A 23,405-nucleotide genomic window follows, 5' to 3' on the forward strand; every position below is an offset into this window, starting at 1 on the left:
TAATTTTATAAATACGACAATATTTAGTCATTTCAGAATAACAGTTTTTAAGCATTCATTAGCATACACACATTCAAGAATACTTTCGAAAGTGCATGGAAAATGGAATCAAAAGATACATGCATTTTAGTGCAAAATTTTTTTTGGAATCCATATATAGTTTTTATGTAACACACATTTTCCATGAACTTTTTGAAGATCCCTCATATCTCTATCTCTTTCATTACCAGGATGTTAAGATCAGTACCATAAAGTTGTTTCTAGAACTCCAGTAAAAGGTAGGATCTAGAAATGAACTTCAAAGGACTTTGAATATTTGTCTTACTCATTGCCTCATTACTCTAAAATACCCAGCATTTAACCCCTATTTGATTGAGGTCACTGAAATAATTCAACAGGGAAAAGCTGATCTGATCACTGCTCCAGCTCTTTGGGCTCAATAATGCAGTCTCTCCAGCGAGTACATTAGAAAATTTGCTTCTTAAATAATTTCCAGTACTTCTCACTGCAGTATCTATGAACTTAAGGACTTTTCTCAAATGGTGCAAGTTTCAAGCAAATAAAGGAACTCCAGAAAGACTAGATGACTCAGGGAAATTAATAAAAGGCCCCCATTTCAATCTCCTGGTCGCTACCTTTAAACACCTCAAGGGCATCTATGTGCATGTCAACATGAAACCTACACAAAACTCAAACCAATGGGTGTCCTCTTCACCCTCACTCCGGTATCTACATCTGAATTGGTTTTTATCATCAGAGCCCCAAGGGCTCAGGCACAGATGCATGGCAAATTAGAAAAACATAATCTCTACTAAACACAGTTTGCATCCTAGAAAGAAGCACCATACCAGGGTGAAAAAAAAAAAAAAAGTGAAGAAAGAAAAGCAATACTTGGACATTTCCTGCAGCTGGGGGTGGAGTGGGGGACACTCTTTCCATTTTCACTCTTTCTGTCCTATTTACTTACTAAATCAGGGATTCTATTAACCAAGCACTGGGCGTTTGCAAAAAAAGAAAAAAATCTATAGTTGTCAATGAATGCCTGAACTTGGACCTTTACTTACTTCCTGTACTGCACCGGGGGCTTGGACGTGATGAAGGGTCTCAGCAGGGTCTGTCCTCGGCTCTCCCAGCACCAGACTGTTGGGTAATACGTTTCGGTCACCACGGGACAGTGGTCCTGCAGGAAGCGGCCGAAACTCTCGCCCCCGGTCACCAGCTGGGGTTTCTGAAGAGAGAAAGCCAGGGTCGGCGAAGGCTCCACGACAGAGCCAAGTTTCTGTCCACGGTAAACCAGAAGCCAGCACAAGGCGGGTGCCCGGGGCGCGCGATCCCTCATTCTGGAAGGCCCTCGCACATCCTTCACACGCACAACGGGCTTCACCGCGGCTTATCAGCGCCCTCGAGGGAAATGCGAGCGAGCGCCGAGATACAAGGATCGTTCTCAGAAGTGCTACAGCCCGGCCAAGCGCCACGGCCGCGGCAGCGCCCGCGAACCGGGACCAAGCAGCGTCTCCGCGCCGCGGGCAGCCGGCTGCGGTGCGAGGATCAGGGGCCGGGGGCTGTCCCCGCGCGCTCACAGAGCGTCCGGACGGCACCGGGGAAGGGCCAGCCCTCGGGAACAGCCGGCTCGGCCTCGGGGCTGCCGGTTGCCGCTGCCCGCGGCCCTGCGCCTCCCCCAGGCTCACCTTGGCAATGCTGCTCAGGTAGTAGCAGGCATAAGCGACGCTGAAGCCCAGGATCAGGGACAAGCCCACCCCGGAACCGAAGAACCCCACGCGGACTTGGTGCTCCAGGTAGAGGCAGAGCTCCCGGGAGAGCATCCGCAGGTCCATGGCCAGGCGCTGCATGGCCCCCCGAGCGCGGCGCACCGGTCCTGCGGCGGGAGGCGACCCGGCCGGCCAGCGGGCGGGAGCGGGCGCCGCGCCGCAGCCGCCCCTCCACTCGAGCGGCTACTGCCGGGCGGAGCGCGGCTTCCGCCAACGGGCGCGGCCGAGGGGCCCCGGGAGGCGTAGCCCGGCCCGCCAGACGCCGCCGGCTCCGCCCCGGCTCCCCGGAGCCGCCCCCACCGCCAGCCTCTCAGGAACCTTCCAGAGGCGCGGCCCCGCCGCTCGGCCGGCGGACAAGGGTCTTCGGGTGGCAGTCAGCTCGGGTGGACCCCGAGAGTGGCGGGAGAGCGTGAGCGGCCTGAGGAAAAGAAACGGGCCCGGCGGCGCCGCTTCACCCCAGGCGCCCGCACCTGCCCCGGTGACCTTGACTGCCCGCGGTCGGCCGGGGAGGAGGGGGTGTCTTGGTAGACCAGCGGTGTAGGTGCCCAGGAAGGGTGCCTTGTATTCGAGGATTTCGGGAGTTCGTGCCCACTTTAAGTCAAGAGAATGCACGACGTAGAGAATCCCACATCCTCCCCTCCCCCACCCTCACCCCAGAGCTTGGGCTGTCCCCGAAAACTGTCAAAAGAGAAAAAAATATTCTAGGAACAGTCAACGGTGATGACATTAATTCTTGACTTTAGGTGTCTCTGTGGGTCTTCCTGGTGGCCAAGTATGCCTAACATGAGAAGCGGTTACGTGGAAGTAAGTGCAAAGGGCAAGAAGAGGAGGTGAGATTCAGTGAAAAGCCTGCTTGTGGCTCATTAATGTTGTGAACTTACAGAGGGACGGAAATTCACACCGATTACCTGATGTACCTGCAAGGAAGCCTTTATGAAGTAGGGCTGCCTAGGTTTATTTATGGCTAAAGTCAAGAGATACTTCAGCGGAATCTGATGGAGTTAGAAGATTTAACAATCTGTTATTATGAACTCTTCCCTGCCAGGGGTATCAGGAGTGGCAAGGCTTAATCAAGCAAAAGAAAAGAAGGCAAGGGCCTGTCTACAGATCATACATGATTGTAACGTACATTTACAGGCTGTAAATGATGTAATGTTGCGATGGGGAGAGGGAATGGGCAAGAAATGAGCAACTGACCTGCGCTCCATTTGGTCATTGCAGCTTGATGGTTGCCACTGCGCCAAATAATTACATTACCTTCACTGAGCCTTTATTCTTTGATTTTAAAATCTGTTGCATAATAATTTCTGCTCTACAGAGCTGCTGAGAGAGCTAAATGAAGCAATGTGTGCCTAGATTCCCCCTTTTCCCTGATCTTAAGATTCTCTTTCTCTGGCTCTCATACCTGAGCACGCACAACAAAAACAAATGCATGTACTGGTTGCCATACTTGACACCTTACATGCAACATTCTTTCTTTTTTTTTTTTTTTAAGATTTATTTATTTATTTGAAAGTCAGAGTTACACACAAAGAGAAGGAGAGGCAGAGAGAGAGGGAGAGAGGTGTTCACTCCCAAATTGGCTGCAATGGCCGGAGCTGCGCTGATCCAAAGCCAGGAGCCAGGAGCTTCTTCTGGGTCTCCCACGCGGGTACAGGGGCCCAAGGACTTGGGCCACCTTCTAGTGCTTTCCCAGGTCATAGCAGAGAGCTGGATTGGAAGTGGAGCAGATGGGATATGAACCGGTGCCCATATGGGATGCTGGCACTGCAGGCAGCGGCTTTTACCTGCTACACCACAGTGCCAGGCCCCATGCAACATTCTTTAAAATGCCTGCACCTGCCTTTGGCCCTGCCTACCAATCATGCATGCGTGTTTTCTTTTGCTTCCATGTATATATTTATTTATTTTGAAGAAGCATCCTACATTTCAAAAATGATTTATTTGAGAGTCAGAGAATGAGAGAGAGAGCACTCCTATTCCTAATTCACTCCCTGAAATGACCACAATGGCTAGGGCTGGACAAGGCTGAAGGCAAGAGCCAGGAACTCAATCCAGCTCTCCCACATGAGTGGCAGGAACCCAATTACTTGAGCCATCACTGCTACTTCCCAGGGTCTGCACCAATAGGAAACTGTAGTCAGGTGCTGGAACCAAGCGTCAAACTCAAGAACTCTAATGTGGACCATAAGCATCTTAAAACAGTATCTTAACTGCTAGGCTAAATCCATGTCCCATAATTTTACTTAAGTTTAACGTGAAAACATCATGAAATAAAATGTTTGTCTTAGCTTGACTGCCATTAACAAATACCTAAACTGGTTGACTTAAACACATTTCCTTTGGACAGTTCTGGAGGATGGAGGTCTGAGATTGGGGTGCCAGCATAATTGGGTTCTGGTAAGGGCTCTCTTCCTGCCTTGTAGATGGCTGCTGCCTTTGGCATCTGTCCTCTTACATGGGCACCACTCCACCTCTGTGGTCTCATCTAAACATTATTACCTCTTGCTGCACATCACATTAGGGGGAAGGGCTTCAAAGTATAAATTTAGAAGAAGGGCACAAACACTGAGTTCCTAACAACATTTCATAATCTTCACAGTGTGTAGAAAATGTGCCGACCTGGAAGTCGAAACCAACTCCAAAGTCAGGCAAATCTGTCTGGGGGCCTTGGTTCCTTTTCTGTAAACAAGGGATGGAAGATGTTCAACCTTCTTTCCTGTTAGAACATTCACAATCTTCCTTAAGACAAGAGCTATTACTCCCAATTTACAGATGAGCAAATTAAAGCACACAGTTTGATTCATTCACTCAATTTCTTCTTGAGTGCTTTCTAGACACTGAGGACTCAATGATGAACAAGACAGGGCAAGGACTGTACATCTAGTGACAACAGAGGAGTAAGCAATTTAATCACACTAGGTGTGGAGAGTAAGGGAGGCACCAGATGCAGTAGTAACCCAGGGTCCTTAGTAATAAGCAACAAAACAAACCCAAGCTTACTATAAGAAAAGAAATGCATTCCAATGGCATTGGGCAGCTGATGAAATCTCTGGGAGGGCCAGAGTACTAGGCTGAGAAATTAGGAGCCATTGTGGAGCTGGTCCTCTGATGACAAGACTCCCTCCTGCTCTGGGTGCCACACTGTGGGTGTTGGCATCCACAGCGTCATCACTGTGCAGGCTCTGCTCTGAACCTCTGATGCTGTTGCTTCTGGAACTGGGGTGCTGCCACCTCTGTCCCCTTGCTACAGATTTCCCTATGATTCCTGCTTCTTAGCTCCTCTAGATGTGGTGAGAGTAGAACTGACTACTGCGGTTGGCATGATATCTCAGCTCTCTCCCTGCTGTGGAGGTAGGGAAACAGACATGTAGCTGGCATTTTCAGCTTACATGGGGGAGATGAACTCTGCTTTACATGGTGAGGGCTCCTCAGACACAAATAAGTGTTCAGGTGCTGGTCACCAATGAAAATGCAAATGTCTACTCCAAATACATAAAATACAGCAACTTAGCAGCCACAGTCCAGGGTCTAAGGAAGATCGGAGAAGAATTTCATCGTGTGTTTTTTTTTTAAGATTTATTTATTTGAAAGAGTTACAGAGAGAGAGAGAGAGAGGGAGAGACAGAGAGAGAGCTTCCATCTGCTGATTTATTCCCTAAATGGCCGCAACAGCTGGCGCTAGACCATGCCAAATCCAGGAGCCAGAAGCTTCTTCCAGGTCTCCCACATGGGTGCAGGGGTCCAAGCACTTGGGCCACCCTCCACCACTTTCCCAGGCATATTGCCAGGGAGCTGGATCAGAAGTTGAGCAGCTCAGACTCCAACCGGTGCCTATAGGGGATGCCAGTGCTGCAGGTGGTAGTTTAACTTTCTATGCCATGGTGCTGGTCCCTAGAAACAACATTCTTTTTTTTTTTTTTAATAAATATTTATTTATTTGAAAGAGAAAGAGAAGGAGAGTCAGAATCTTCTATCTGTTGGTTCACTCTCCAGATGGCTGCAATGGCCTAGGCTGTCCATGTGGGTGGCAGGGGCCCAAGTACTTGAGCCATCATCTGCTGCCTTCCAGGCCCATTAGTAGGGATCTGGATCAGAAGCTGAGTGGCTGGGACTCAAACTGACACCTGATACTGGATGGGACCATCCCAAGCAGCTGTTCAACCTGCTGCACCACAACACTTGCATCTACTTTTAAGAATTCTGATCAAGCATGCACTTGAAGTAACAGGGCTGAAGTGGTGCAGTCAACCTTTACAGCTTGATACAAAATGCTCAGGAAGCCTGTGGCTACTTTTTACTCCCAGCTCTATCATGGGTGTTTCGAGGAGAAATCTGAATTCCTTAGAGAATGTGTGATAGACAGACTCTAAGGTGATGCTGATGACCTCTGCAAGCTGGTTTCCTTCCCCGTGAGTACAGGCAGGACTTCTGTCTCACTTCTAACCGCATATAGCAAAGGTGGCGAGACGTCACCACTCTGTTAGGTAAGGCTTCATCTTAGCAGACGTGAGCGAGAGGCTGTCCTGCCAGCCTCCAGGAAGCAAGAAGCCGTGTGAACCCCCTCCCCTGAAGAGGGCTACATAGCAGGAAAGGATGGCAGGCTCCAGATTTGTGGGTTGCCAATGACCAGTCCTACAAGGAACATCAAGGAAGCTTGATTTTACAGAGAAACTAAATGAGCTTGGATAAAGATTCTTTCCCTGTGAAGTCTCTAGATGAAAACAGCCTGGTCTGAAATGGACACTATGAGAAACAATGTCTTGATCAGCCCTTGTCCTGACTGTCTAGGAACAACTTACTATTTTATTCCTTTTAGTTTTTTTTGTTCTACTTGATACCATTGGTTGAACTCTTTAATTAACACACAATTATTCTTAGTCGTTTAAATTTAACTGAAAAGTGATCCATGTTAAATATAAGAGTGGGAATAAGAGCAGGAACAGATGTAAAGTTCAGCACATGCTCACTCAGAATTACCCATAATGGTAGAGCTAGAAACGTGCCAGGGGATTCCAATTCAATCCTATCAAGGTGGCATGTACCAATGCCATCTCACTAGACAAAGTGATCACTTTAAGTTAATAATTGATCAAAAATATAGGATTAAGTATCAAAGGGATTACATAAATAAGACCAATGTCTGCGAATAATAATTGATAGAATTAAAAAGGAGAGAATGATCCTACATGGGAAGCGGGATACACAGCAGACTCATAGAATGGCAGATGTCCTAAACAGCACTCTGGCCTCAGAATCAGCCCTTAAGGCATTCAGATCTGGCTAAAAAGCCCATGAGAGTTTCTCAGGCTTGGAAAGTCAAGACTCTGTGGCCAAAAAAAAAAAAAAACCTAAATGAAAGAACTCTGTGAGTGAGATCCCAGCGGAAAGAACAGGCCATCAAAGAAGGTAGTACCTTTCTCTGAAGGGAGGAGAGAACCTCCACATTGATTATGGCCTTGTCTAAAAAAGATCAGAGTTAGTGAACTCAAAAGGCTGCTCTCATAGCCTTGGCAGCTCATGACAAGAGCCTTGGGTGATTACTGAGGTCATAAAAAAGAGTGTCAATTATTAAATCAACAATGGGAGTCACTGTGCACCTGCTCTCCATGTAGGACCTCTGTCCTTAATGTGTTGTACTATGTGAATTAATGGTAAAACTACTACTCAAACAGTACTCTATACTTTGTGTATCTGTGTGGGTACAAACTGTTGAAATATTTACTTAGTATGTAACAAGTTGATCTTCTGTATTTAAACTTAATTGAAAATGAATCTTGATGAAGACTGGGATGAGAGAGGGAGTGGAAGATGGGATGGTTGCTGGTGGGAGGGAGGTTATGGGGGGAAAAGCCACTATAATTCAAAAGTTGTACTTTGTAAATTTATATTTATTAAATAAAAATTGAAAAAAAAAAAAAAAAAAAGAAAACAGCCTGGTCAACACCTTGACTTGAGTCCTGTACACACTGAGCAGAGGGCCTGGCTCAGTTGTGCCTGGACCCCTGACCCAGGGAAAGTGTTAAGAAAATAAACATGTTGCTCGAAGGTGTTATGTGTGTGGCAGCTTATTATGCAACAACAGAAAACTTACAGAATATAAAAAGCTCCTACAAAATCATTCAATGGTTAATAAATATTAATGGCTCATCCTTTGCCTATGTATCTATTATAGCAGTGTTTCAAATAAGTTAAGGATTTCAGCTCTTTCAACTAACACTTAAAATTAAGAGTGTTTTTCCTCTTATGGAACCATTTAAATTGCCACAATGACATTTGTTACTTTTTTATTTTTAAAATGGGACATAAAAATAATACACATTGAGGGGGCTGGCTCTGTGACATAGTAGGTTAAGACTCTGCCTGTGGTGCCGGCATCCCATATGGGTGCCAGTTCAAGTCCCATCTGCTCCACTTCCAATCCAGCTCCTTGGGAGCTGCCTGGGAAAGCAGTAGAAGATTGCCCAAGTGCTTGGGCCCCCATACCTGTGTGGGAGACCTGGAAGAAGTTCCTGGCTCATGGCTTTGGATCGGTTCAGCTCTGGCCATTGTGGCCATTTGGGGGAAGATAGACCTCTCTCTGTGTGTAACTCTGCCTCTTGAATAAATAAATAAGTCTTTTAAAAAATAATAATACATATTGGGGCCATCATGATGTAGAGGGTAAAACCAACACCTGTGATGCTGGCATCCCATACGAGTGCTAGTTTGCAGCCTGGCTGCTTCACTTCTGATCCAGCTCCCTGCTAATGTGCCTGGGAAAGCAGCAGGTGGCCCAAGGGCTTGGGCCCCTGCACCCACATGGGAGATATAAAGCTTGTGGTTTGTGGCTTTGGCTTGGCCCACTGGAAGCTGCAGTCATTTGGGAAGTAAACCAGTTCATGGAAGTGCTCTCTCTCTGTCTCTTCCTCTCTATGTAACTCTGCCTTTCAAACAAATAAATCTTTTTTTTTTTTTTTTTTTTGGACAGGCAGAGTTAGAGAGAGAGAGACAGAGACAGAGAGAAAGATCTTCCTTCCATTGGTTCACCCCCCAAATGGCTGCTATGGCCGGCGCGCTGCGCCGATCCGAAGCCAGGAGCCAGGTGCTTCCTCCTGGTCTCCCATGCGGGTGCAGTGCCCAAGCACTTGGGCCATCCTCCACTGCCTTCCCAGGCCACAGCAGAGAGCTAGACTGGAAGAGGAGCAACCGGGACAGAACCGGCGCCCCAACCGGGACTAGAACCCGGAGGATTAGCCTAGTGAGCTGCGGCGCCAGCCTCAAACAAATAAATCTAAAAAAAAATACCTATTATGGGGTATGATGTGATGTTTCAATCCATGGGTAATGTTCAGATCAGGACAACTCTATCTTTAAATATTGCCTTTGGTGAAATCAGTATTCTATCCTCTAGCTTGTTTGAAATACACAATACAGGGACTGGCGCTGTGGTGTAGCAGGTAAGGCCGCTGTCTGCAGTGCCGACATCCCATATCAGTGCCGGTTCGAGTCCCAGCCACTCCACTTCCAATCCAGGTCTCTGCTATGGCCTGGGAAAGCAGTTGAAGATGGCCCAAGTCCTTGGGCCCCTGCCCCACCTGGGAGACCCGGAGGAAGCTCCTGGCTCCTGGCTTTAGATTGGTGCAGCTCCGGCCATTGCAGCCAGTTGAGGAGTAGACAGGTGATGGAAGACCTCTCTCTCTCTGTAACTCTTTCAAATAAATAAATAAATATTTTAAAAAGTGAAATACACAATACATTATTGTTATGTATAGTCACTCTATTATATGATAGAACATCAGACCTTATTTCTCCTGTGTTACTGTATCATAGTACCCATTGAAAAACCTTTCCCTGTCATTTATTACTTTTCTAAACTGTAAAAAAGTTATTTTTTAAAGTTTTTTTTTTTTTGAAAGATAGAGTTACAGAGAGAGGTAGAGACACATAGAGAAGTCTTCCATCTGATGGTTTACTACCCATATGGCTGCAACGGCCAGAGCTGCACTGATCTGAAGCCAGGAGCCAGGAGCTTCCTCTGGGTCTTCCATGTGGGTGCAGGAGCCCAAGGACTTGGGCCATCTTCTACTACTTTTCCCAGGTCACAGCAGAGAGCTGGATCAGAAGAGGAGCAGTCGGGACTAGAACCAGCACCCATATGGGATGCCGGTGCTTCAGGCCAGGGCTTTAACCCTCTGTGCCACAGTGCCGGCCCCCAAAAAGTTATTTTTTAAAATACAAAACTAATTTTTAAAGATGTGAATCACAGGAAAAGATACATAGTTTATGGGGCCAGTGTGTAGTGCAGTGGTTAAGATGGCCATATCCCATTTCAGAATACCTGGGTTCGACTCCTAGCTCTACTTCCAATTCTAGCTTTCTGCTAATGTGCACCATGGGAGGCAGCAGGTGATAGTTCAAGTCCTTGAGACTCTGCCACACACCTGGGAGACACGGGTTTGAGTGCCCAGCTCCCAGATTTAGCTTGGCCCAGCACTGGCTATTGTAGGCATTTGGGGAGTGTACCAGCAGATGAGCCATCTTTTTATGCCTGTGTGAATGTCTATGTCACTCTACCTTTAAATTAATTAATTAAAGAGATATAGCTTAAATAAGAAAGGGCAAAATATTGCAAGTTGTAATGGAAGACAAGTTTTAAGAAAAAAAAATTTTTTTGTTATATACCATGTTTAATTGAAGTGTATTAAAATACAGAAAATCCACTTGTTAAAAATAGAACTAACAGAAAGACACTGAAATTAATAGTGGCCTCCAAGGAGTGAAGATAGGTCGCTGGATATGAAAGATAGGAGGGAAATCTGGTCCTCACTGAATGCCCTTTAGTGCCTTTCAGATTTTGGATCATATTTTGTACTTTCTACATTGTGTAAAATGTAATATAGTTGCTTGCAAAAAAAAAAAAAGTAAAAAGAACTTTATTAGTTACCATTGTTTTAGGGTGAAAGGCTCAATCTCACCAGGAATCTTTGCTTTAACCCATAAATATCTGAGAAATATATCAATGTGCTGCCTGGCAGCTGGAACAAGATCTGTGATGATAGTGGTTTACTCATGGAATTCTCATGCGTACCCCTTACGAAAGGTGTTGCACACAAGAACACTGATGACTCTCTACTGTTGGTCCACCAGTGTCACTTTTCTAATAATCGAATATTATTATTTTTTGATTATACAGGAAATGCATTAAGTCACATGCCTTAGGGCATGATCTTGGAGAAAATATTTCTAAGAGGAGCAAAACCAGATACAATGTAAGAGGTATGCAGCTGTGGCCTTGCCCAGTGTAACAGGATGTTCAGTAGTGCTTTCCTACTCTCTCTGGAATGCATGAATACAGTTCATTTCCATGCACAGAGATGTCAGGTATCAAAAGCTGGGGGTCTACACAGGCTGACCCAGTCACCCAAAGCTGTCAGCTGAGGTGCCTCCTCCTCTTCCCATTTTCCCGGAACAGACCAGAAGAAAAGCAGGCCTCAGAGTTTTGAGGTTTGGAAATGTTGACCTGCGAATTTCACTGAAATTCTTCTCTTTGTGGAAGGTGCTCAAATGCTATCTGATGAAGTGAATGGATGAGTGCATTGCTGCAGGAGGGAAAGGGAGGGAATGGCAGACTGGTGTACAGAAGAGGGTTTGCTGCATGGTTTCTGAGAGAGCCACTTGTTTTTAAGATTTATTTGTTTATTTGAAAGGCAGAGTTATGGGGGGGCAGAGTCAGAGATAGAGAGAGAGAGATTGATCGATTGATCGATCGATCTTCTATCTGCTGGTTCACTCCCCAAATGGCCAGAAAGGCCAGGACTTGGATCCAGGAGCTTCATCAGAGTCTCCCACGAGGGTGCAGGGGCCCAAGCACTTGGCGTATCTTCCACAGTCTTTCCAGGAACATTAGCAAGGGAGCTGAGTTGGAAGTGGAACAGCCAGGACTCGAACCAACACCCATATAAGATGCTGCTGCTGCAGAAGGTAGCTTAACCTGCTATGCCACAGCCCCAGCCCACTCTTTTTTTTTTTTTTTTTTTACAGGCAGAGTGGACAGTGAGAGAGAGACAGACAGAAAGGTCTTCCTTTTGCCGTTGGTTCACCCTCCAATGGCTGCCGCGGTAGGCACGCTGCGGCCTGCACACCACGCTGATCCGATGGCAGGAGCCAGGTGCTTCTCCTGGTCTCCCATGGGGTGCAGGGCCAAAGCACTCGGGCCATCCTCCACTGCACTCCCTGGCCACAGCAGAGAGCTGGCCTGGAAGAGGGGCAACCGGGACAGGATTGGTGCCCCGACCGGGACTAGAACCCGGTGTGTCGGCGCCGCAAGGCGGAGGATTAGCCTAGTGAGCTGCGGCGCCGGCCCTTTTTTTTTTTTTTTTTTTTTTTTTTTAAGAGTTGTTTATTTATTTGAAAGGCAGAGTTACAGAGAGGCAGAGGCAGAGAGAGAGAGAGAAAGTCTTCCATCTCCTGGTTCACTCCTCTGTTGGCTGCAATGGCTGGAACTGCACCATCTGAAGCCAGTAGCCAGGAGCTTCCTCTGGGTCTTCCACATGGTGGCAGGGGCCCAAGGACTTGGGCCATCCTCCACTGCTTTCCCAGGCCATAGCAGAGAGCTGGATCGGAAGTGGAGCAGCCGGGACTCAAACTGGCTCCCATATGGTATGCCAGCACTGCAGGCAGTGGCTTTGCCTGCTACGCCATAGCAACGGCCTTGTGAGATCCATTCTTGCTCAGTTTCTTCTAATGAGCCTCCTCAGATTTCTCTCCACAGTTTCTTTCTTTAAAAAAAAAATGTATTTATTCATTTATTTGAAAGGCAGAGTGACACAGAGTAAGGCAGAGGCAGAGAAGATCAGATTCCTCCAATGGGGTTGGGCCAGCCCAAAGCCAGGAGCCAGGAGCCAGGAACTCCATCTGTATCTCCTATGAAGTTGGCAGGGACCCAGAATTTTGAGTTATTATCTTCTGCCTCTCAGGCACATTAGCAGGGAGCTGGATCAGAAGCAGAACATCTGGGACTCAAACTGACACTCCAATATGAGATCCTGGCATCCCAAGCAGAGGGTTAGCTTGCTGTACCATGATGCCTGCCCCTCTCTCAATAGCTTCTTACTTTGTCCAGAGTCTCCTTGCATAGAGGCCATGGTAGTTAGTCTCTATGTTGGCCTTCCAGAGCACCGAAGCTCTTGTGTGTGGAGGAATGAGGAGGTGAGAAGGTCATGCCAAGATGGCCACTGACAACAGAAACAGCCTGGCAACAGGCCATGATTGGATGGCTTCGGAAACCACATGACAACAGAGCCTGACATCAGGCCGTGATTGGATGGTTTCAGAAACTGCCTGGCAACAAGAGCCTGACTGGCAACAGGCTGTGATTGGATGGCTTTGGAAACTGCCTGGCAACAGGCTGTGATTGGTTAGGGCATAGACTGCCCCTTGACCGGATTGGCTGCCTTGGCTATATAAGCAGCTGTAGCAATTGAAATAAACGAGTCTGCGGGCTGCTTACCTCAGGCCTGCTTTCACCCAACTCCCGGGGTCTGTGTGGTGACTCCGAGCCTCTTGCCCCCACCACGCTCCTCCTCTCAGAACGAATCCTCTCGGGAAAAAAATCAACCTCAACACTTGTGTATGCATGCTCTTCTCTATTCTCCTTTACACTGGATCTGGGTTGGCCTTGTGACCTGCTTCCCCAGTAGAAGCAGTTGGAATTTCTCTGAGTAGGTCATAAGAAGCCTTGCAATTTCTATCTGCCATTTGAAGTATGTACTCTGGGAAGGCCACCTACCAAGTAAGAAGTCCTACTTCTGAGACCATCATGCTATGAGGAAGCCTGAGCTACTCACATGATGAAGCTACTCATTAAGAGAAGTACTTGATCAGCCCCCAGATGTTCCTGCCAACCCAGCTGAATTATGAAACCTTCTTGGTGTTTAGCCCAAACCTGTAGCTGACTCTGGCTCCTGATGTCATCTGACTACCCACACAAGAGATTCCAACAAGAACTGCCTAGCTAAGTCAACATACAAAACTCAGACATAATGATATGTTATTGTTCAAGTCACGAAGTTTTGGATGGTTTCTTAGGCAGCAATAGTTATCCAAAATTGTGGCCAACTGTCTTGGTTGAGGTACTGGCAAGACAGCTCAAGTACAACTACCTTCCTTGCTGTTAGTAAGCAAAGCACCATGTGGACTCATGTAAGTCAGTAACTAGTTTTTATTGTATTTTATAGTCTTACTAGTACTTAATGGATTGCAAATATTAAAAATCTTGACAACAGTCCCTTTAATACAGATAGTTTGTGAAGCAATGACTTAGAATTTCTCATTTCTATTAGGCTTTCCTCTATATTTTTTCCACTGATAAAAGTTTCAAAAGATAATTTTCATGACTATAGGAAATGGAAAAGCTCATGTGTATACCATTCACAATAGCAGTCCAAATATAAGATATCTAAGAATAAACTCTTTTCCAAAAATAAAAATTTATGACCTTTTACAAAAAGATCTTTGGTCCTACTTGGAGGATATCATTAGTCTGGAGAATACTAAATAAAGAGAAGGAAGCCAGCATTTTTCTGTCTTCCCAGTCCTGTCTTAGGATACCCAGAAAGCCCTGAGGCAGGGGCTAGTGTTGTAGCACAGCAGATTAAGCTGCCACTTGTGATGCTGGCACCACCTGCTGCTCTGCTTTTGATCCAAATCCCTGCTAACGCACCTGGGAAGGCAGCGGATGATGATTCAAGTACTTGAGTTCCTGCCATCTAACTGGGTGATCTGGATGGAGTTCCTGGCTCATGGTCCCAGCCTAAGTAGCCATTTAGGTAGTGAACCTGCAGATAGATATCTCTGGCTTCAGTTCGGCATAGCCTGGGTCATTGCGGCCATTTGGGGAGTGAACCAGTGGATGGAAGTGCTCTCTCTCTCTCTCTCTCTTTTTTTTTTTTTTTTTTTTGTGGGAGGTAAAATTAGGGAAGGGACATCTGTAAGGATGGATGGGCACCTCTCCAGACAGAGCCTGAGAGACTGGGGAGGAGGAAGGAGCAAGGTGAGATTACACCTGACCAGGCCAGGTGGGTGGCTCAGCAGAGAGGCAGAGGGCTGAGCGCACAGTCCAGTTGAGGCTGGGGGTTTTTAAGGAGATGGGTCTGGCTTCCCCACCTCTGCTCCTCTTGGAACAAAGGGCTTTTCGGAAGTGCTCTCTCTCTCTCTCTGTCCCTCTGCCTCTTCCTTTCTGTAATTCTTTCAAGTAATAAATGAATCTTAAAAAAAAGAAAGAAAGGGAGTGAGAGGGAGAAAGGAAGGAAGGGAAGAAAGTACAAAGGGAGGAACAAGGGAAGGAGGGAGGGAGGGAAGGAGGAAAAGAGACGGGGTGGGGGGGGAGGAGGGAAACTATCACATGGATTCTAACTGCAACTGATAAAAAAAATCTTAATAGAACTTCACTGTAATTTCTCTATTTCCTCTTTATGCAAACATGCAATGTTCGATCATATGTAGTTGGGAAGAGAAATATTTTTGGCCATGTCAGCATCTTTGAAAACACCCTGTCGTGCTAATTCCCCAATAGCTTGCTTATAAGTCAATGTACCGCAGTAGATAAGTGTGGAGTAGTCTTGTGAAACACTGCAAGGACATGCTAAAATCTGTTCCTAAGCACGGCAACTAATTTAAGTTGGGGAAAAAATGGAAGAGAGAATAATTCACTTCTGGTTGAACACCTCCAAACTTAGTCACTTGTGTGACTGAGGTAGGAGAGAATGAGACTCAAAACACAAGGCAATGTCTTTTCCTGTGTTCGCAAAGGCCATAGGCTGTGGAGGCAGAATTCTAAAACACCCATCCCTGTGGTTCATGCCCCGGATGTATACTACCTGAAATTATCCTTTGTCCTTGACTATAGGTGGCAAAGGTGAAGGGATTCTGCAAATATAATTAAAGTCCCTAATCAGTTGATTTTTAGTTGATCAGAGGGAGCTTATCCTGGGAAAACCTGATCTAATCAGCTAAGCCCTTTCTGACCTCAGGATCAGAGATGGAAGAAGTCAGAGACTCTTTTGTCTGCTGGCCATGAAGACACAGGCTGGCAAAAATTCTACAGCTCAACAAGATGGACTTGCAAAGAGCCACATGAACTTGGAAGAAGACCTTGAACTTTCAAATAGAATACAGCCACAGCCAACCCCTTGATTGTAGCCTTGTGAGATCCTGAGCAGAGGACCCAGCTATGCTGTCTGGAATTCTGACACACAGAAACTGAGAGATAATAAATGTTACTTGAGGCTGATCAGTTCCTGGAACTTGACAGCAACAGAAAACCAACATGTGTCCATCAGTCATTCCCATTTCCTGGTGCCTTCAACATTCCCTGTCTGCTTGTCTCCTCTTTTTCATTTTCTTCACCCCATCCTCCAACACTGCTGGCTCTTTCTTATCAACAGTTCAACAAATTTAAGTGTTTCCTATCTTATAAATCTATCCCTCATCACATGTCTTCCTGTAGTTACTGGTCTATCTGCCTTCCACATCATAGCCAAATATCTTGAGAGAGTGTTGTGTCAGACAGAAATTGCATATAGCTTATACCTGGGACTTAATCAAGATAGGGATTTGTTTTGCTTTCATGTGGCAAAAATTCTGAAGGCAGGCAATCCAGGGTTAGAGCAGTACTTCAAAGGATGTAATCATTGTTCCCAGCTGCTGCTTTCTTCTGCCTAGGATGTGGCTGTTGTGGTTGTTTCTATGATTCTCCCAGTCATTCTAACTGCATTTCAAGCAGGCAGCAAAGGACAGGTGCTGGTGGAGACTGTCTCCCCTTTATGGAGGGCTGTGGTTTAATATGGCTTGTTCCCTCTGAAACTCATGTTGAAATTTAATCCCTACTTGAGATATTAAGAGGTAGGACTGGGGGCCGGCGCCACAGCCCAATAGGCTAATCCTCTGCCTGCGGCGCCGGCACACAGGGTTCTAGTCCCGGTCGCTCCTCTTCCAGTCCAGCTCTCTGCTGTGGCCCGGGAGTGCAGTGGAGGTTGGCCCAAGTGCTTGGGCCCTGTACCCCATGGGAGACCAGGAGAAGCACCTGGCTCCTGATCAGCGCGATGCACCGGCCGCAGCGCTCCGGCTGTGGTGGCCACTGGGGGGTGAACCAATGGAAAAAAAAGGAAGATCTCTCTCTCTCTCTCTCCACTCTGCCTGTCAAAAAATAAAAAAATTAAAAAAAAAAAGAGGTAGGACTAGGTAGCGATTCTGCCCTCATGAATGGATTAATCCACTCATGTGATTAATGGATTAATAGGTTATCTCAAGAATGGGTCTGCAGCTGACACTCTGCACTGCCTCAGGACTGTGCTATCAAGAAGGTCATTACCAGCTGAGGCCCTTAGACCTTGGATCAAGAACTGTCGAGCCAAGCGGCCAAGCGGCTGGCACTGTGGCATAGCGGGTAAAGCCACCACCCATGTGGGTGCGGGTTCGAGTCTGGCTGGTACACTTCCGATCCAGCTCTCTGTTATGGCCTGGGAAAGCAGTAGAAGATGGCCCAAGTCCTTGGGCCCCTGCACCCACGTGGGAAGAACCAGAGGAAGCTCCTGGCTCCTGGCTCTTAGCTTTGGATCAGCACAGCTCTGGCTGTTGTGGCCATTTAGGGAGTGAACCATTGGATGGAAGACCTCTCTCTCTCTCTCTCTCTGCCTCTCTGTAAATCTGCCTTTCAAATAAATAAATCTTTAAAAAAAAAAAAAGAACTGTGAGCCAAAATAAACCTATTTTCCTTTACAACTTACTCTGTGGCACTGTGTTAGTAGCAACAGAAAACAGAGTAAGATAAGGAGCTCTCCTGGATGTCTGATTCAATGACTTTTTATCTCCCTATTTACAAAACTGTGTCCCCACTTGCACAGGACACTGGGAAGAGTAGTTGTTGGGGACATTGCTTCCCTCAACAAACTAGGGCTTGGTTAGTGTGAGACATTGTGTCTTATTCCATTTGTAACAAAAGACCTTAGACTGGGTAATTACAAACAATATAAATTTCTCACCATTTTGAAGGCTGGAACGACAGTAGGGCACGGATTCCATTCATGAGGGTGTAGCCCTCCCGACCTAATCGTCTCCTCAAGGCCCCTCCTCTTGATACTGCCAGGCTGCGGTTAAGCTTCAACATATGAACTTCAGGGGGACAGACCTTCAGACCACAGCATTCTATGCCCTCACCAAACACTGAGTGTACTGAGCCCTTGATCTTGGCCTTCTCAGCTTAGCCTGTGAGGAATAAACATCTGTGGTTATAAAGCACCCACTTGATTTGTTATAGCAGCCTGAATGGATTATGGTAATGGGAAGAATGCATATTTGTTCAAGAATTAGCCATCTATGCCATGGTGGTCTACACTGTCTCCCCTTCCTCAAATCCCATTCATTCTCCAATCTGTTGTTGTAGTCTGATTTGTGTTATCAAAAGGCTTCTGAAATTGCTCTTTCAAAGGTCTCCAGTGACTTCTTCGTTCCTATGTCCTTTACAGTGGAACAGAGGCAGAGGGGGGGGGGTCTTCCATCTGTTGGTTCACTCCCCAGATGGCTGCAATGGTCAGAGCTGGGTGGATCTGAAGCCAGGAGCTAGGAGCTCTCGTGTCTCCTACCTGGGTGCAGAAGCCCAAGCACTTGGGTCATTTTCTGCTGCTTTCTTTCCCAGGCACATTAGAGGGGAGCTGGATTGGAAGTTGAGTAGCTGGGACTCAACCCAGTGACCATATGGGATACCAGCACTGCAAGCAGTGGCTTTATCTGCTATGCTACAGTGCTGGCCCTGCCTTTAGAACTTTCATGGTAAAAAAAAAAAAAAAGAACTTTTATGGTTGTCATCTTTTCCTGGCTACAAAAGCTAGAGCTGAGCTGATCTGAAGCCAGGAACTAGAAGCTTCATCTGGGTCTCCTACATGAATGTAGGGACCCAAGCACTTGGGCCATATTCCACTGCCTTTTTCCCCCCACAAGCCATTAGCAGGGAGATGGATTGGAAATGGAGCAGCCAGGACTTGAATTGGCACCCATATGGGACACTGGCACTGCAGGTAGGTGCTTACTCCACTACGCCACAGTGCCAGCCCCAAATGATAATTTTGTTTTATTATTTGCAAGTATTTTCTTCCTTCTGGTATGATCAATATAATCTTCATTTCCTTTGTCTCACTACAAGACTTTTTAAGGTAAGGACTTGTTATCCACCCATTTTACTCATGAAGAAACCAATGCTTAGAAATATAAAGTAACTTTCCCAAAAGTATACAATTAGTGGGTAACAGGGCTAGGAAGAGTCAGGCATTCTGACTCCAAAGGATATCACCACTAACATATTCTACAGGTAACTCCAAATCAGCATTTCCCAAACTGAATTAGGTGTATTTCCATAAAACACAGCCACACTTTTGTTCTCTATCTCAGTGAGTGGCCATTCCTTTCAATCAGTTGCCCATGCTAGGAAGTTGAAATCACACTGGTCCAGACCACCATGTTCTGTCAATATTATTATTTTGATAGTCTGCAAAACAATCTCCTTGACTTCAGTCTCATATTTTTCAAATCCCATTATTTATAATGTCATTATATAAGGCTTTCTATAAATCAAAATATGATGTGACCCCTTTTCTTCAAATTCTAATGGCTTCCTGTGGCTCTTGGGATACATTTCAACATAGCATAGTAGATCCTCTATATTTCTTTTAGAATTTATTTATTTAAATTTTATAAAAGGCAGAGAGATATAGTCATCTTCTGTCAGTTCACTCCATAAATGCCTATAACAGCCAGGGCTGGATCAGGCTGGAGCCAGGAGGTGGGAACTCCATCTGGGTCTCCCACTGAGTGGTAGCCACCCAACCACTGGAACCATCATCCACTGTCTCTCAGGGCACAGCTTAGGAGGAAGCTGACATTGGAAGTGGAGTTGAGACTTGAATCTTGGCACTCTGATAGGGGATGAGGGCTTCCCAAGCAGTGTCTTAGCCACTATGGCCAGATCAAACATTTTCCTCTGTGTCTCTTATTCTTTGTTGTAGACACATACCTTTTGCTTCCTTCAATGTTTCATGCTGCTTTTTCTCTTTCCCCATGGCCTTCAGTACCAGCATCTCATATGGGTGCTGGTTTGGGTCCCAGTTGTTCCACTTCTGACCCAGCTCCCTACTAATGTGCCTGGGAAAGCAGCAGCAGATGGTCCAAGTAATTGGGCCCCTGCCTCCCATGTAGGAGACCCAAAAGAAGCTCCTAGCTCTTGGCTTCAGCCCTGCCCAGCCCTGGCTGCCATTGTGGCCATTTGGGGAGTAAACTGGCAGATGGAAGAACTCTTTCTTTCTGTTTCCTTCTGTGTCTCTTTCAAATAAATAAATAAATCTTAAAAAGAAAAAAAAGAGAGAGAAAAGAATGCTGTTTCTTTTACCTGAGAATTTGGAATTTTTTTTTTTACATTCAACACTCATGTTTTTACCTTTTACTGAGTTTTCTCTGGTCAACTGCTCCTTACCTTTCAACTCATAACTGAACTAGGACAGATCCAGACATTCTCTCCAAAGGCTGTTGCCACTCACATACTTTCTGGGCTTATACCCATTACAGCACTTGTTCTTTTGATTTGTACATACCTAACAAGTCATCTCAATCTCCTACCAGATTATAAGCTTCTTGGGTACAGTGATTAAGTCTGTCTTACTCAGCAATTTATCTCCAACCTATATGGACTGTATTTTTTCTTTTTTCATTCAATATAATTATTTTGAGATTTGCCTATGATGTTTCATGTTTCAGTACTCATTTCTTTTTACTGCTGATTTTAAATTTTATCATAACATCTTTATGTATTCACCTGCTGAATTACAGTGAGATTTTTTCCCAGTTTTCAGCTATTACAAAGTTACTGTGAACATTTTGTACAAAACTCTATATGGACATATATTTTATTTCTTTGTTGGTAACTACTGGAGATTGGAATGGCCAGATCATATGGCAAGTATATTACTAACATTTTAAGAAACTGCCAGACTGTTTTCCAATGTGGCTGTATGATTTTCCATGGCCACTGGTAATGTAAAATGTTTCAATTATTACACATCTTCAGCAACACTTGGCATAGCCTTTAAAACCATTATAATAGATGTGTAGGATATAGATATGTAGTGATTTAATTTGCATTTCCTTAATTACTGATAATATTGAACATCTTTTTAAATTTTTATTTATTTGACAGATAGAGTTAGACAGTGAGAGAGAGAGACAGAGAGAAAGGTCTTCCTTCTGTTGGTTTACCCCCCAAATGACCGCTACAGCTGGAGCTATGCGGATCCGAAGCCAGGAGTCAGGTGCTTCCTCCTCGTCTCCCATGCGGGTGCAGGGGCCCAAGCACTTGGTCCATCCTCTACTGCCCTCCTGGGCCACAGCAGAGAGCTGGACTGGAAGAGGAGCAACTGGGACGAGAACCCGGCGCCCATATGGGATGCCGGAGCCACAGGTGGAGGATTAACCAAGTGAGCCATGGCGCTGGGCCTCCTTGAACATCTTTTTAGGTGCAGTTGACTATTTACATATCTCTTTTTGAGAAATATCTTAAAACAATTTGCTCACTTTTAATTGAGTTGTTTGATCTTTGATGAGTTGTAAGAGTTCTTCATCTGTTCTAGATCTGTATCCTTATTAGATGCCTGATTTGCAGGCATTTTCTCCCTTTCCATGGGTTGTCTTTTCATTCTCTTGATAGTGTCCTTTGATGCACAACATTTTAAATTTTTATTAAGTCCAATTAGTTTTTCCCTTACTGCTTTTGGTGTCATATCTAAATGCCAAATCCAAGCTCATGAAGATTTACCCACGTTTTCTTCTAAGAGTTTTACTGCTCATCCATTTAAGTATTTGGTCCATTTTGAATTCATTTCTGTGTATTCTGTGAGAGGTCTAGTTTCATTCTTTTGCTTATAAATATTGAATTGGCTCAGCACCACTTGTTTAAAGAGTATATTTCTACCACTGAATGTTCTTGGTACCATCACAAAAAAATCAACTGTAAATGTGAGTGTTTATTGCTGAACTCTCAATTCTATTGTATTGATCCATGTGTCTATTGTTTAAAGAAAATTTAAAGATTTATTTATTTATTTGAAAGTCAGAATTACAAAGAGGAAGAGGCAGAGAGAGAGAGAGAGAGAGAGAGAGAGAGAGAGAGATTTCCATCCTCTGGTTCACTCCCCAAATGGCCTCAAAAGACAGGGCTGGGCCAGACTGAAGCCAGGAGCCAGGAGCTTCAGCTGGGTCTCCCAGGATGCAGGAGCCGAAGGATGTAGACCATTCTCTGCCGCCCTCCCAGGCACATCAGCATTGGATTGGAAGTGAAGTAGCTGGGACTTAAACTGACACCCACGGGGGATGCTAGCACACCAGGAAGCGGTCCTCACCAAGTATGCCACAGTGCTGGCCCCTTAATTTTTTTTTTTTAATTTATTTGACAGGTAGAGTTATAGACAGTGAGAGAGAGAGAGAGACAGAGATAAAGGTCTTCTTTCAGTTGGTTCACTCCCCAAATGGTCACTACAGCTGGCGCTGCACCGATCCGAAGCCAGAAGCCAGGTGTTTCTTCCTGGTCTCCCATGCGGGTACAGGGGCCCAAGCACTTGGGCCATCCTCCACTGCCCTCCGAGCCACAGCAGAGAGCTGGACTGGAAGAGGAGCAACCAGGACTGGAACCGGTGCTCATATGGGATGCTGGCACCACAGGCGGAGGATTAACCTAGTGAGCCATAGCGCTGGCCCCTGGCCCCTTAATTTTTAAATTTTACTTTCATTTATTAAAAAGGGAGAGAGAGTAAGAGAGCAAGCAATTGTCCATCCACTGGTTCATTCCCCAAATGCCTGGTATCTGGGACTGAGTCAGGTCAATGCCATGTGCCCAGAAGTCAATCCAGGTCCTCCTGGTGGGTTGGAGGGGCCCAAGTACTCGAACCATCACTTGCTACCTCCTAGGCTGCACATCATCAGGAAGCTGGAATAGGAGGCAGAGCTGATTCAAACCCAGGCACCTTGGTATGAGATACAGGTGTCCTAAGTGGCATCTTGACTGCTGTGCCAAATGCCCACCCCTATATGGCCAACTTTACACCAGTGCCACACTGTTTTGATTACAGTCGTTTTATAGTAAGTTTTGAAATTGGGAAGTGTGAATTTTTCTCGCTTAGTTTTATTTTTGAAGTTTGCCCCCTTGTAATTCCACACAAATTTTGGATCAGCATTTCCATTTCTGCAAAAATGGTTATTGAGATTTTGATAGGCATTGCTAGAAATTTGTAGATTACTTTGAGTAGTACTGCCATCTTAATGATATTAAGTCTTTTAACTCGTGAACATTGAATACTTTTTCTATTTATTTACATTTTTAATTTACAATGTTTCCTTTAAAGATTTTTTTTTATAGAGGCAGAGAGAGAGAGAGAGAGAGAGAGAGAGAGAGAGAGAGAGAGAGAGAGAGAAGAGAGAGAGAGAGAGAATATCTTTCATCCACTGGTTCACTTGCCAAATGGCTGCAGTGGCTGGAGCTGGGCTGATCTGAAGCCAGGAGCCAGGAGCTTCTTCCAGGTCTCCCATGGGGGTGCAGGGGCCCAAGGACTTGGGCCATCT

At 45.7% G+C, this 23,405-nt stretch overlaps 1 protein-coding gene across 1 annotated transcript in view; it reads right to left on the reverse strand.

Moving 5' to 3' along the window:
• The window catches only part of ABHD3 (abhydrolase domain containing 3, phospholipase), a 56,947-nt gene extending 55,038 nt beyond the window's left edge, over window positions 1-1,909 (reverse strand). Inside the window, exons 1-2 of the mRNA XM_062200236.1 lie at window positions 1,689-1,909; window positions 1,065-1,228 (exon numbers count right to left, since the gene is read on the reverse strand). Coding sequence (XP_062056220.1) covers window positions 1,065-1,228; window positions 1,689-1,850 — 326 coding nt within the window. The 5' untranslated portion in view covers window positions 1,851-1,909. The remainder of the gene's footprint in view (window positions 1-1,064; window positions 1,229-1,688) is intronic.
• Window positions 1,910-23,405: the final 21,496 nt, after the last annotated feature.

Source organism: Lepus europaeus, chromosome 9, assembly GCF_033115175.1.
Source record: "Lepus europaeus isolate LE1 chromosome 9, mLepTim1.pri, whole genome shotgun sequence".
NCBI lineage: Eukaryota > Metazoa > Chordata > Mammalia > Lagomorpha > Leporidae > Lepus > Lepus europaeus.